Below are 14,200 nucleotides of genomic sequence, written 5' to 3'. Positions count from 1 at the left end.
CTAGAGGACAAAGTAGAGGGCAGCAGAAAGAGGGGTCGACCTTGGCGTAGTGCGGTTGCAGACGAGCTGCAGTGAATGTGTGAGGATGCTGCGAAACAAACAAGCATGACATACCATGTCAGCTCTCCTGGTACGAGTAGCTCAAAGCAGCAGCAACATTTGAACAGTGTCGGTATTTTGTGGCATTTTCCACATTGTATTTAGTTTTAAATCTATGAAATGATAATCGCTTATTGTCACAAGTAGGATTCAATGAAGTTACTGTGAAAAGCGCCTAGTGTGCCCCTAGAAATGTGACTTGGAATGGATAGAAATGAGTCTCGGAGGCTTTCTTCATCTTGGCTAACTAGGTGCAATCGGTACTTGTGCACTGCAGGAATTAAATGAGTATGTTTGCATGATTCACTTCTCACGCCCTGCTATTAATTTGCCATCTCAGGCTGACTGCCGCCAATCCCAGTAGCCACCCAAGTGTTCACAGGGTTATTATGACCGATGGGAAGTCCATTTGACACACCTTGTTCCCTCCATCCAGAATGATCCTAAAGTTCTGCCATCCACTTGTCTATCCCCATTGCAGCAACTAATTCATTTTTGAGCGATTCCTGGGTTTTATCTGTCTGATGGTGTGTTCCATTTGTTGGAACTTTTTTTGGTGTTCTGATATTAATCCTGACTGGCTGTTACTAGTTTACATCCGTGTCCCCCTTTCCTGCAATTTAATTCGGAATACATTTTCCAGGTTTACATCCTCCCTGCCATTTGCTCTTTTCTTTGGTCCTGTTAGGTTATCGCCCAGGCTAAATTCTGTTTGTTCAGGGTGACCTTGTACTGTGGAGCTCCTTTAACATTGCCAATTGGTCACCCGTGCGCTCATCTTAAAGGGATTGTTGCTTGTGCGAAGCCTGTTTGTTCCCTGCATGGCATATTCCTGATTGTTACACGGCCATCCACCCACATAACGTGGAGGGTGCAATGTTCCTGCCACCTTCGTTTCAAAGCCAAAGCTTCACTGGTCCTTCTTTTCCTCATCAATCACTTGGACCTCTGTGACTGGGGATCAGCGTTATGGCTCCTCTGTGCACTGCCTGATTGTGCTCGATCTGAGGATTATTCCCAGTGCAATACATGTGGTCTGACCATTGTGCATTCTGACCTCGATCCTGGCCCCGGGTCACTGTCCGTGTGGAGTTTGCACATTCTCCCTGTGTCTGCATGGGTCTCGCCCCCACAATCCAAAGATGTGCAGGGTAGGTGGATTGGCCACACTAAATTTCCCTTTAATTGAGAAAATAAAAGTATTGGATACTCTTTTTATTTAAAAAAAATTAATTGTGCACTCTGACCATAGTTTCTTTTGCTTTTGTCATTTACTTTGGTGGGTAGAGTTTTCTCGTCAACTAGAACCGTGTGGTAGCTGCAGCGCAATAGCCTCCCTGCATTAAAAGACTCCGTGTGCAAACTCTTGACACAGGCGTCGTATAAAATGCCCTCGTCGCTTCGGGGACTGGTGCTAATGATGACTTTGGTTCATCATTCCATTGGCTTTGCTGATCACTGCAAAGGCTGCTCCAGGAACGAGAGCAATCAAAGTTTGGACTATCAGATTTTGTGATTGTCATCCGAGTTTTAGTATTACATTTTACGCAGAGGTGCTATGATAATTGCACATGCCCGTCATTAATCTACATCCCTGACGCTACCGTGATGACACTGGTGGTTTGCTTTTGCCCATTTCAACCACAAGCTGGCAGTGTGTAAACAGAAAATGCTATCTGGCATGTTTCCCTCAGTATACATTTCTGGCCTTTCTGCCATTTGGAACAATTAATGTAAAGCTGCTGATCGATTATATTGCCCAGTAGTGTTTAAAAGGCCTGCCTTGTCTCCTGTGTTCATAGATTATTTTACTCAGCAAATTGTTGTGACCTGGAATTCACTGCCCGAAAGGGCTGTGAAAGCGCCAAAAATAACTTTCAATCAAACTTCCTCCTGGCATATCTTCACACTCTTTCCCCCTATGGGGAATAGTGGACAGGTGGTGGAAGAACGTGCAAGCTGATTTTCAGCTCTTTGAACCACGTCGTGAATGCTCCTTCTGTGCCCAGCAGGTCCTGGTGTGGGACGTGACCCTGGAGCCTCAGCCGAAAGGAGATTGGGGCGCGAGCCATTGTGACACAGGTCCTCAGAATCAAGCATGTAGTTGAAGAGGAAAAATATTGCCGGGCTGTTGAGAAAGAGAAAGATAGTGGGATTAATTAGGCAGCACTTGGAAAAGGTTGGTAGCAGCATGATGTCTGAGTGGCCTCCTGTACTGTATAATGTGTAATGAGGCCACTAGTAATTGCTTCAGCTGGTTTTGACTTTTAACAAGCCTTCAGCTGTCATAAACAGAATTGACTGGAGTGTTAGAAAATAAATTAATTTCTCTGCACAGAATGGTTTGACTTTAGGAGTTTCTTATTTGCTTGGTTTGGAAATGGCAGGTTTCTGTGAGGGTTGTACCTGTGATTGTACATTGTTGGGAAAGCCCCCCTCCTTTTTTTTTCTGGACCGTGCTGACCAGTCGGGCTTATAATCCATTGAGTGAATGCTGCGCTGTTTTTATTGAAGCTTGTTGTCCTTTGAAACCTAACCATCCATTTCTGCCTTCACTCCTGACAGAACGAGGACAAGGAGATGTTCCCACTTTCTACACGTACGAGGAAGGTTTCTCCCATTTGAACCCAGAGGGACAGGCAACCCTGCAGAGACTTGAAGGCATGTTAGCTCAGTCAGTCAGTCAACAGGCCTTTCATATGGCTGGGGTGCGGACAGAATCTTCAGCAGTCGACAATGAAGGTGAAGTAAACTCAACTCTGTTTGAGCTTAAGGCGAGGTATGAGGGGGCAGGTCATCTTGGTGATCGATGATGAGAAAGTGTAAACAGTGAGGAGAAGAGTAGAAATGTTCAGGAGAACTGTTGAAATGGGGAAACACGTGGCAGGTGAAATTTAATGCAGAGGAATGTGCAGTAATACATTTTGGATGGAAAGGTAGGCTATATAAATGTGGTTACATTTTAAAATGGATGCAGGAACAGAGACCCCCCAGGATTGGGGTGCGTAAATATTTTTGACGGTGGCAGAGCATGTTGATGTAATTATCATCCCTGTACCCAAGCCCAAATAATGAAAATAAATTAAGAGGAACCGTGCTCCTCGGGCAGCCACTGGAGGACACCACTGCACGACACCAGTTAGTTCCAGTACTGTCTGAGCCAATTTCATATCGATGCTACTACAGGGGAGGCGGTGGCTTAGTGGTATTGTCATTAGATTAGTAATCCAGAGACCATGGGTAATGCTTTGGGGTCCCGGTTCAAATCCCACCATGGGAGATGGAGGAGAGAGAGAAGGGTGGCACAGGATGAGACTGGATTTAAAGAAGCAAGAGATAGTAATTTCACTGTAAATGTTTTGATGGTCTCTGCTAATATATTATAAGAACGGCAGCACAAAGTTGCTTCACAGCTCCAGGGTCCCAGGTTCGATTCTTGGCTTGGATCACTGTCTGTGAGGAGTCTGCACGTTCTCCCCGTGTCTGCGTGGGCTTCCTCTGGGTGCTCTGGTTTCCTCCCACAGTCCAAAGATGTGCAGGTTAGATGGATTGGCCATGTTAAATTGCCCCTTGGTGTCCAAAAAGGTTAGGTGGGGTTACTGGGTTACAGGGATAGGGTGGCTCTTAAGTAGGGTGCTCTTTCCAAGGGCCAGTGCCGACCCAATGGGCCGAATAGCCTCCTTCTGCACTGTAAAATCTATGATTTGCTGATCACTACTTGGCAACCCACACATTAAGAGCACCTTGAAGTCATTCTGGGAAATTGCCCATAAATGTATTTAATTTGTGCGGCAGGCATACTGTGCACTTTTTGTACTGGTCTCCCTTCTGCCTCTTACTGTCTCTTATGTGGTACAGCCCTACATCAAACCCCATCATTTATTGAGTGATAGTTGCATCTTGCTTCAAACCACAAGTCCATTTTTACTGCCTTCATAATTGTGAAAATCCGCCAGCCCTCTTACTTCATTGAAGAACGCAGTCACGTTTGTCAGACACTATTTGCCTTTCTGCTATTTGTTAACCTATGTTCTTCAAGTTTATGGTCTCTTAAACTTTCCCAGTTAGATTGATTGGCTGAAAGTAGTTACCTGGTTTATTTTCTTAGTCTCCCTCTCTCTCTTTCTCGTTCCCTTTTTTGAACGTAGGTGTAACATTTATAATCCTCCAGTTCTCTAGCACCACTCCCATATCTGAGGAAGATTAGAATATTGTGGCCCAAAAAATGCAGAATTTCCACCTTGCATCCCATCCAGATTGGTGACATTGTTACTGTGAGCAGTGCCAAGTGGTTAAATACTTTTCTATCCAATTTCACTACTACTTTTATTAATGTGACATTATTGTGGTGTTCACTTCTCTAGGGATAAATGCAAAGTATTCATTTAGTAGCACAGTCATTCCCTTTTGTCTGTAGGAAGTTTTCTTTGTAGTTCTTAATGCTCCGCCACCTGTCCTTTGCTTACTCTATATATTGATCAAATACTGTGGTGTTACCTTCAAAGTTGCTTGCTAATCTTTTCTCATCTCTGTTTCGTGCCACATTCCTCAGTTCCTCAGTGTATGCTCTACTCTTGATTGTTCCGTACCGTATAACATTTATCATAAGCCACCTTTTCTTTTGCGTTTCATTGTAATCTCAGTTTCGTTAGCCATCCAGGCAGCTCTGATTTGCATGTCCTTCCTTTGCACCCTCGTCGGAATGTGTCCTGTCCAGTAGAAGATGAAGCTATTAAAGCAGGAATGTCCACATTTGCTGTACTGAAGTTATATGACATTGTTTCCTTCCCTGCTTGATCCGTTGTGAAGTCCTTGAGTTAGATTTATTAGAGGTTGAGCTGCAGTGAACTAGTTTTGAGTTACATATGATACTGACCTTTACTGCCTTCCTGTCAATTGCAGACATGAAAAGGCCATAACAGTAAACCAAACCTCATAATCCCTGAACACAAACTAAATGAATGTTTGAGCCCCGGGTAACCCCATCTCCTCACTTTGTTAACTAATTAATCTAACTAGCAGAGTTCACCGCACACAGAGAACCTTCAATAACCTCAAAAATATCAAACCAGCCCCTCTCGCCAAAACAGATTGATAAATTCCAAGTAAGAACGGCAAAAACAGTAAACTTCTTCATACTATTATGGGCCAGGATTTAGAAAACTCCGAAGTATATCATGGCGTTCACCTGACCGACAACTGTTTATTTATTTTGGTTACGAGGAGCACAAGGTCCTGCCTTTCAGGTGTTATTCAACAGAGTTCTTAAGCACTTTTAATAAAAAACAATGTTTATTCTACAAATTTAGTTAACATTTTAGAAACACATACAGTAAGCATTTTTATCAACTACAAACATAAATACCCCACACAGCTGCAGTACTCTATGTATAACCCTTAATACATTTCCCCCTTAAGCTGTTCCAATTTAATAACAAGATCCCATAAACCAGAAAACCCTTTTCAAAGGTGTGGCCCAGCACACAGCACTCAAGACCTGGTTTGGATGCTCTTGTGTCCTTTCCAAAACAGCATGTTTGAATTTCTTCCAGAAAACAATTATTTCTTTTCACATTATTAAGCAGACTGGAAACAGCTTTTAAAATGCAGGTAGAGAAACACTTCTTTTTCGACCTGTGCTGTAAAAACCAGTTCAAACTCAAAGTAAAACTCAGAGCCACAGCCCAGCTCCCAACTCAAAATGAAAGTAAAAACTCAGAGCCACAGCCCAGCTCCACCCACACAATGACATCACTGAAGCCATGTGATAAGACAAAACATTTCTTATAGGGACACTCCCACAACAATATAAAGCAACAAACAGCCCCATATGTACCTCTTTAACCATTAACAAGAATGAACAGACAAATAGGAAAAACCCAATCTCTCCCCCACCCCACCATTCCAAATAAGTTTCCTTCAACTCGTGATAAACTGCAATTATTCCACCCCAGTCCGTTCCTTTGGATGAACACCTCAGCTTCCTCTGGAGTCTCGAAGTGATGGTCATTCTCGTAGGTCACCCAAAGATGTGCGGAGTAAATCATGCCAAACCAGATTTTCTTACGAAACAATGCTGCCTTAGCCCTGTTAAAAGCTGCACACCTCCTGGCAAGCTCTGAACCAACGTCTTTATATATTCTGGCCCTCCCATCTGCTGTTCCGATGTTCCTTTACCCATCTTAAAATTGTTTCCTTTTCTTGGTAACTGAAACCCAACCACAAATGCCCGAGACAGCTCCGCAGCACGAGGCTTCTGTCTAAGCAACCTGTGGGCTTGATCCAGCTCCGAAGGGGCCACCATTACCTACTCCCCTACCATCTTCCAGAGCATCTGCGCCGTGAATTTTGTTGGGTTTGGACCATCCAGTCCCTCTGGCAATCCAACCACCCTCAAATTCTGTCTTCTCAGCTGATTTTCGAGGTCACCTACCTACTCCCTCAGACCCTTATTTTCTGGCGCCGTCTTCGCCATTTACTTTTCCAAGCAAGAAATCTGGTCGCTCTGCCTCGATAGAGCAACCCCTGCACCTTGCTGCTTCGCCACCTCTTCCACCTTGGCAGGGCCTCTCTGAGGACATCCCCGCCTCGTTCACCTTCTCATGATTACGCAAAACCTCTCACCGCAGCTTCTGTAACTCAGCAGCCAAAATCTCTCTAGTTAGGGGGATGGCCCAGACACTGTGATTTTATTTTCCATTGATGCACTCGAGGTCTCCGATTTCAAAATTATTTCTAGTTTGACGCTTATTCCACATCCCCTTGTTGTGGGGGCTTTAACAATTTGGAAAGTTTTTGGGTGCAAGTTCCGAGAAAAGTTTGAAAAAAGATTGCGATCCAGGCTGGAGCTCCTCCACGTGCGGCCACTCCATTACATGTTACGCAGGAAGTCCCACCAATCACTTTACATCTGTGCCCCTTAGTCTGGGGGGCGGTTTAGCTCAGTTGGCTGGACAGCTGGTTTGTGATGCAGAACCAGGCTAACAACCGGGTTCAACTCCCGTACTAGCTGAGGTATGATGATCCTCAGGTTAAATCACCACCAGTCAGCCCTCCCCCTCAAAGGGGAAAGCAGCCTATTGTCATCTGGGACTATGGCAACCGTGCTTTATTTTTACCCAGTACAGAGGCGGACGTGAGTTCAGTAGAGGTTGTGGAGAAACAAATTGAGAGAGGGGTAAGCAGCCTATAGTCATCTGGGGCTATGGCGAATTTATGCCCCTTAGTCACTGATCTCTGCTAAAGTAAATGGGCCCTTTCCTACCACTCTATCCGGGCCCCCCTCAATTTTGTTCATCTCAATCAAATCTCCCCTCGGCCTTCTCTAATCCAAGGAGAACAACTCCATTCTGTCCAACTTTTCCTGATAGCTGCAATTTTCCAGTTCTGGCAACATCCTCGTAAATCTCTTCTGCACCCTCTCTTCTGCAGTTACATCCTTTCTGTAATGAGGTGACTAGAACTGTACACAGTACTCAAGTTTTGGCCAAACGATTGCTTTATACAGTTCCAGCATAACCTCCCTGCTCTTCTATTCTGTACATCGACTTGGTGCTGTATGATGAATCAATAGCTAACAAAGATGACTCACACTACTGTGGTTTCTGAGGGCTATGCATGTAGGAAGTTAAATGTTGTACAAAATTTACTAGTGCTGAGCTAATTCAGGAAAGGCCAGGGATCAGATCTGGGATTTTTCTATTCCGATTAAGTTACTAAAACAACAAAGAATGACCCTGTTCCCTAAGCTCTTGTGGAAGTTTTGGTATATTCTAAAAGGCTGTTGCTATTTTTAAGACCTCAGTGGTGTGTGATGTTAAATTCAGTAGCCTGATATTTGTGGAGTTAAAGAAAAAGAAATTGAATTTCCAAAGCTCCGTTTTACAACCTCCAGACATTCCAAAGCACTTTCCAGCTAATTAATTTCCTTTTGAAACATAATACTGTAGGTTATTAGTGCCATCATGAACATCACCTATTTCCCCCTCTATAAGAAGGCTGAACATTGTCCCTGTCTCAGCTCATCTGCTGCTGAAACAAGAACTAGGAGCAGGAGTAGGCCATCTGGCCCTTCGAGCCTGCTCCGCCATTCAATGAGACCATGGCTGACCTTTGTGGACTCAGCTCCACTTTCCCGCCCGAACACCATAATCCTTTATTCCTTTATTCTTCAAAAAACTATCTTGAAAACATTTAATGAAGGAGCCTCAACTGCTTCACTGGGCAGGGAATTCCATAGATTCACAACCTTTTGGGTGAAGGAGTTCCTCCTAAAATCAGTTCTAAATCTACTTCCCCTTACTTTGAGGCTATGCACCCGAGTTCTGCTTTCACACGCCAGTGGAAACAAACTGCCCGCATCTATCCTATCTATTCTCTTCATAATTTTATATGTTTCTATAAGATCCCTCCGCATCCTCCTAAATTCCAACGAGTACAGTCCCAGTCTACTCAACCTCTCCTCGTAATCCAACCCCCTCAGGTCTGGGATTAACCTAGTGAATCACCCCTGCATACCCTCCAGTACGTCCTTTCTCAGGTAAGGAGACCAAAACTGAACACAATGCTCCAGGTGTAGCCTCACTAACACCGTATAAAGTTGCAGCATAACCTCCCTAGTCTTAAACTCCATCCCTCTAGCAATGAAGGACAAAACTCCATTTGCCGCCTTAATCACCTGTAAACCAACCTTTTGTGACTCATGCACTAGGATACCCAGGTCCCTCTGCATGGCAGCATGTTTTATGAATGAAACCCCCATTCATGCTTTCATTTCCTCCAACTATTCAAATACATCCCTGGCTGGTCCCACCCTCCATAAATTTGAAGTCATCCGAAACACTGCCCGGTGCTTAACTCACACCAAGCCGTGTTCCCCGATCATCGCTGTGCTCACTCACCTACATTGACCCCTGGCCAAGTAGCATCTTGATTTTCAAATCCCTCATGGTCCCCATCTGACCTCAAGCTCCACAACCCTCCCAAGATGTTTGCACTCCTCTAATCCTGGACTGTTAAAGCATCACCAATTTAATCATTCCATTGGTGGCTGTGCCTTCAGTTACCAAGGCCCCACAGCTCTGGAATACTCCTTACACCCCTACCTTGCTTTCTTCCTTTAAGATTCTCCCTAAAGCCTATCTCTTTGATCAAGCTTTTGGTCATTCAACCCAAGAGCTCTTTCCGCCACCCGGTGTCAAAAATATTCCAGTGATGCAGTTTGGGATGTTTTATTACATTAAATGTGTTATATTCAAATCAATTTGAATTTAATAACAATCTGGATTTAAAAGCCTAATGATAACCATGAAACCATTTGTAAGTTGTAACAAAAAGCCATCTGGTTCACTAATGTCCTTTAGGGAAGGAAATCTGCCGTCCTTACCCAGTCTGGCCTACATGTGACTCCAGACCGACTGTGACCCTTAACTGCCCTCGTTCGGGATTCAGCAATAAATTCTGACCCAGCCAGCGATGTCTGCATCCCATAAATGAAATTAAAGAAAAGGTTAATCTGGCAACCAGTTTTCGCACATGTTCTACAACAGCACAAACTTAAATTACCAGAATTGGCTTTTGATTGGAGAATCGGAAACCGGGACTGAGTGCCAAAAGTTAGACAGGGCCTTGGTCTGATGTTCAACAAGCAGCACCTCTTGGCAATGTGAGATTGCTACCGTAGTTGATTTTTACTTTTCTTTATTCTTCCGTGGGATGCGTGTGTTGTTAGCAAGGCCAGTATTTGTTGCCCATCCCTAAATGCCCTTAAACTGGCTTGCTCAACCATTTCCAGAGGGCAGTTAAGAGTCAGCCACATGGCTGTAGGTCTGGAGTCACATGTAGGACATATAAAGAACGTTTATGAACCAGTTGGGCTTTTACAACAACCATTGCTGAGACTAGCTTTATATTCCAGATTTATTTATGTAAATTCCACCAGTTGCCATGGTGGGATTTGAACTCCTGTCCCCAGAGCATTAACCTGAGCCTCTGGATTACTAGCCCGGAGACATTACCACTAGCTACCATCTCCCCAATATATATCTGCAGTCCTGTGATGTTTTGGGATGTAATTGTAATTTCTCTTTGTAGATGGAATGGAGGTGGATGCCACTCCGGTAGAAGCTGGACAGTTTGACGATGCTGATGTCGATCACTGGTAAAAAACCTGTTTAAAGTCTCGACTTAAAGCAATGTTCTCGGGGTTCTGTCATGTGACTTGTAGCAGAAACGCAAGGGCTTCCAATTATTATTATTTTTATTAGCTGGAATTTGCAGGTGACCAGTTGGGTTAAAAAATCAAAGCAAGGGGTGTCCCAGAGGCTTGCACTCATCATGGTGGGAACATTGTAACTAAACACATCCCACATCCTCCCTCTCCAGCCATGTAGGAGAGACCAAAGGGAAAAATCACAGCAAAAAATGTCCTCCGAAAAATTCCTGCCTGACTCCCTGTGGCAATCAAACCCAATCCTAGAAATCACACCGTTATCTGTAAGTGGGCAGCACGGTGGCACAGTGGTTAGTACTGCTGCCTCATGGCGCTGAGGACCTTGGTTTGACCCCAGCCCTGGGTCACTGTCCATGTGCACATTCTCCACCTGTCTGCATGGGCCTCACCCCCACAAAGATGTGCAGGCTAGGTGGATTGGCCACACTAAATTGCCCCTTAATTGGAAAAGAATAATTGGGGACTCTAAATTTTTTTTAATGTGTTATCTGTAAGAACACTCGTCTGTAGTTTGTTACTGTTCTATCATTTTCACAAGACATTATTAAACGGTTGCCTTGCAAGTGAAAAGTCAAGGAAAACATGTTGTTTTCCTCCTTGCTGCAGGTAAGCTACTTAATGTTTAACAGTCTTAGCAACGTTGCGAGGTTACCATTGAAAACAGTCCCAAAGTGGAATGAACATGTCAAAGGGAATGGGGGCAGCCAAGTGTCCAGAAATAAACCAGTGGCCGAATCATTTGGGCAGGAGGAAAGTCTTGGTCATTTCTCACCCAATGTCCTGATTAGATTACTGACCCCAGGTCTCTCCAAAACATTCATAATGCTCCACTTATAAGGGTTTCGACAATTTTTATTGGAGGTACACCATCTTCCTGTGAAGGATTTTATTGGCAAACCCTTACTTTTCTGTTCCCTCTTTCCTCCCCCAATTCTGTAGGACCTAACTTAGGCACCTGCTCCCCTCAGGGTACCTCAGCCAAGTGGTGACTGCTGATGGGCAAGTCCTGACGGCGAATATCGGGGTGTTTTCCCACAATACACCCTGGGTACATCGCTGCCATGGCTGAGCCATTTCTCACCCGTCTGCACTCGTGCGCTTCGAGGGTCTGCAAATGTGCAATCAGGAATGGAAATTTGTTCCATCCCCGCCAACCTCTACTTCAGGGATGCCAGGACCGATTGTGGTGGTGCTCCTGTAACCACTCAGGGCAGAAGTTGGATTCCTCCTGGTCTGTGTCAGCTACAATGTCACTGTAGCAACCCAGTAAACATTTTTCCTTTTTTCTGAAATGTACAATGCGTTATCACTAATCACATCACAACTGGGTAGCAGGGTAGCATGGTGGTTAGCATAAATGCTTCACAGCTCCAGGGTCCCAGGTTCGATTCCCGGCTGGGTCACTGTCTGTGTGGAGTCTGCACGTCCTCCCCCTGTGTGCGTGGGTTTCCTCCGGGTGCTCCGGTTTCCTCCCACAGTCCAAAGATGTGCGGGTTAGGTGGATTGGCCATGCTAAATTGCCCGTAGTGTCCTAATAAAAGTAAGGTTAAGGGGGGGTTGTTGGGTTACGGGTATAGGGTGGATACGTGGGTTTGTGTAGGGTGATCATGGCTCGGCACAACATTGAGGGCCGAAGGGCCTGTTCTGTGCTGTACTGTTCTATGTTCTAACTTAGTATAAGCGCTGTGACTTTTATCATCATCTGCCCTACCAAATGATTTTTAAAAAACTTCTGGAACACTTTGTTTCTTTGTTCTACTTAATGATGTTGCTTGAGATGGCGGCTGCAAGTCATTGAAACATCACTCATGGTGTTGGCCTCAATCCAGTCTCCCATCTACCTAATTTTCATGTTTTTAACTATTTCTCATTGTACCAGAGCAGAGTTAATGAGTGACATGGATGCTGAACTTGCAGCAAAATCAACATTAAAATGTTTTGCTCAGATTGTTATTAGATCACAGTTACCATGGGAAGGTATTGAGACATAGACGAGAACCACAATTAAAGAGAAATCAGACAAATGTTTGAACAAGAAAGTCAGGATAGAAAAGGGAGAAAGACTTGCATTTATGTAGCGCTTCTCACAGCCACTGGATGACTCGAAGCTATTTACGGACAATGGAGTGTAGTTGTTGTACTACAGGAAGCACGGCAGCCCCATCCATGCACACAGGAAACTCCCATAAACAGCAGTGTGATTCGATCCAGACAACGTGTTTGTGTGATGTTGGTTAGGGATTGGTATTGGCCCGGGCACCAGGGAAATCTCCCCTGCTCTCCTTTGAAGAGGTATCGTGGGATCTTTAACATCCATCCAAAACAGGCAGGTGGGGCGCCTCACCCAACAACCAAAAACTCACGATTTTGGCTGGTCAACTCCTTATGTGGGAATCATATCCAAATTCAAAATCCCGCAGCCAAGGAGTGTCACGATATTAGTAAACCCGTCTGATTGGAAGGAATTGTAACCGGCAGGAGCTGAGCATTTCCCTTACAGAAGCAGATCTTTCTTTGGTTTCCTGCCTGTAAGCTGTGGCTGAACTGGTAGCACCGTCACCTTGGAGTCAGGAGATTCTGGGTTTTGAAGTAGCACGCCAGGGTTTTTTTAGTACAAAAAACAAGGTTGACACTGCAGCGCAGTACTGAGGAAGTACCGCACTGTTGGGAGGTGCTGTCTTTAGGATGAGTTGGCCACGGATCCTCATGCTAAATGTTACTTTGGTGTGCCATTCTGCCTGAATGCATTCCGGTGTGGCACTTTTGGGGGAGGGGGGATTTGCCACAGAAGGCTCTATATAAATGCAGGCTGTTGTCTAAATTCGGGAGTGGGGTTTGGGCCGCAAACAAATAAAAGGGAAGCTGAGCAATTTGTTCACTCAGCTACTTCCCTGTGAAGGCACTGAGCCCTGGGTATGGTACAGTGTCACGCGTGCCAGTACAGCACCTGATATCCCACCCACGTCATTATTTACGGAGAGTTTTGGCAGCCTGTTTTACTGTGTGATTGCTGGCGCGGCCACGTTCAGTGCTGTCTTGTTATTCAAACTGCCATCTCAGCACAGACTAAAGTTTGAATCTTGGACCTTCCTGGCCTTTACAAATCAGTTACTCGTTGACGAAGCTTTGCTGTGTCATGAGGTGGAATCATATTAAAAATTAACCAAGTAGTTGGAAGCATATGGTTCATAGGAACAGGCCATTAAATGCACTTCACCTCTCTGTTAATAATTAAATACTTGTAAAAATAAATCTAATGGAGAAGAAAAGGGAATCACAGGGTGATGGTTGATGAAATATTTCATTCTTAAACTTTGATCTTAAAAAACGTAGATTTACTAATATATCAATCAATCTATTCCCGATTGCATAGCTTTATTACTGCATTATTGATATCCATTTCAAAGTCTGCCTGAGCTGAAACTAAACAAAACCAGCTAATCTGGGATAGAGATTTGTGCCAACAGCCTATGGGTTAATCCACTGTGGCTCCAAAAAAATCCTCCTGCATTTTGTTTGAAGTACTGGGTGGATGTTCAAATGTTGCAACAAACTAAACAATCTTCTGTACATCTTGCCGATAAACCCACATTGATTTGGTTGTTACTTCTTATCCCGTCCCTGTCTATGAGACGGCGGTGTACTGGTAATGTCATTGGACGAGTGAGAGCCCCCGGTTATTACTCTGGGGGATTAATAAACCTTGAATTAAAAGCTAGTCATCTGTTTCACTAAAGTCCTTTTTAAAGAAGGAAATCTTCCCCGGCCTACGTGTGTCTCCAGACCCTCAGCCTCTTCACTGCCCTCCGGAATAGCCTAGCAAACCACTGAGTTAAAGGGCAATTGGAGATGGGTAACAAATCCTAGCCT

General features: G+C 44.5%; 1 protein-coding gene across 2 annotated transcripts in view; it reads left to right on the top strand.

Annotated features, from left to right (window-relative positions):
- Positions 1 to 14,200, top strand: part of clns1a (chloride channel, nucleotide-sensitive, 1A) — a 47,539-nt gene that overhangs the window by 29,029 nt on the left and 4,310 nt on the right. Inside the window, exons 5-6 of one of the 2 annotated variants that reach the window (XM_038818173.1) lie at positions 2,665 to 2,841; positions 10,192 to 10,258. In XM_038818173.1, the coding sequence (XP_038674101.1) occupies positions 2,665 to 2,841; positions 10,192 to 10,258 (244 nt within the window). Of the gene's footprint in view, positions 1 to 2,664; positions 2,842 to 10,191; positions 10,263 to 14,200 lie in introns of those variants that run through there. The other variant, XM_038818172.1, reaches the window with a different exon arrangement.

The sequence above is a fragment of the Scyliorhinus canicula genome, chromosome 14 (assembly GCF_902713615.1).
Source record: "Scyliorhinus canicula chromosome 14, sScyCan1.1, whole genome shotgun sequence".
NCBI classification, from domain to species: domain Eukaryota; kingdom Metazoa; phylum Chordata; class Chondrichthyes; order Carcharhiniformes; family Scyliorhinidae; genus Scyliorhinus; species Scyliorhinus canicula.
Note: the sequence above shows the minus strand (reverse complement) of the source record. Positions and strands in the feature narration are given on the sequence as shown.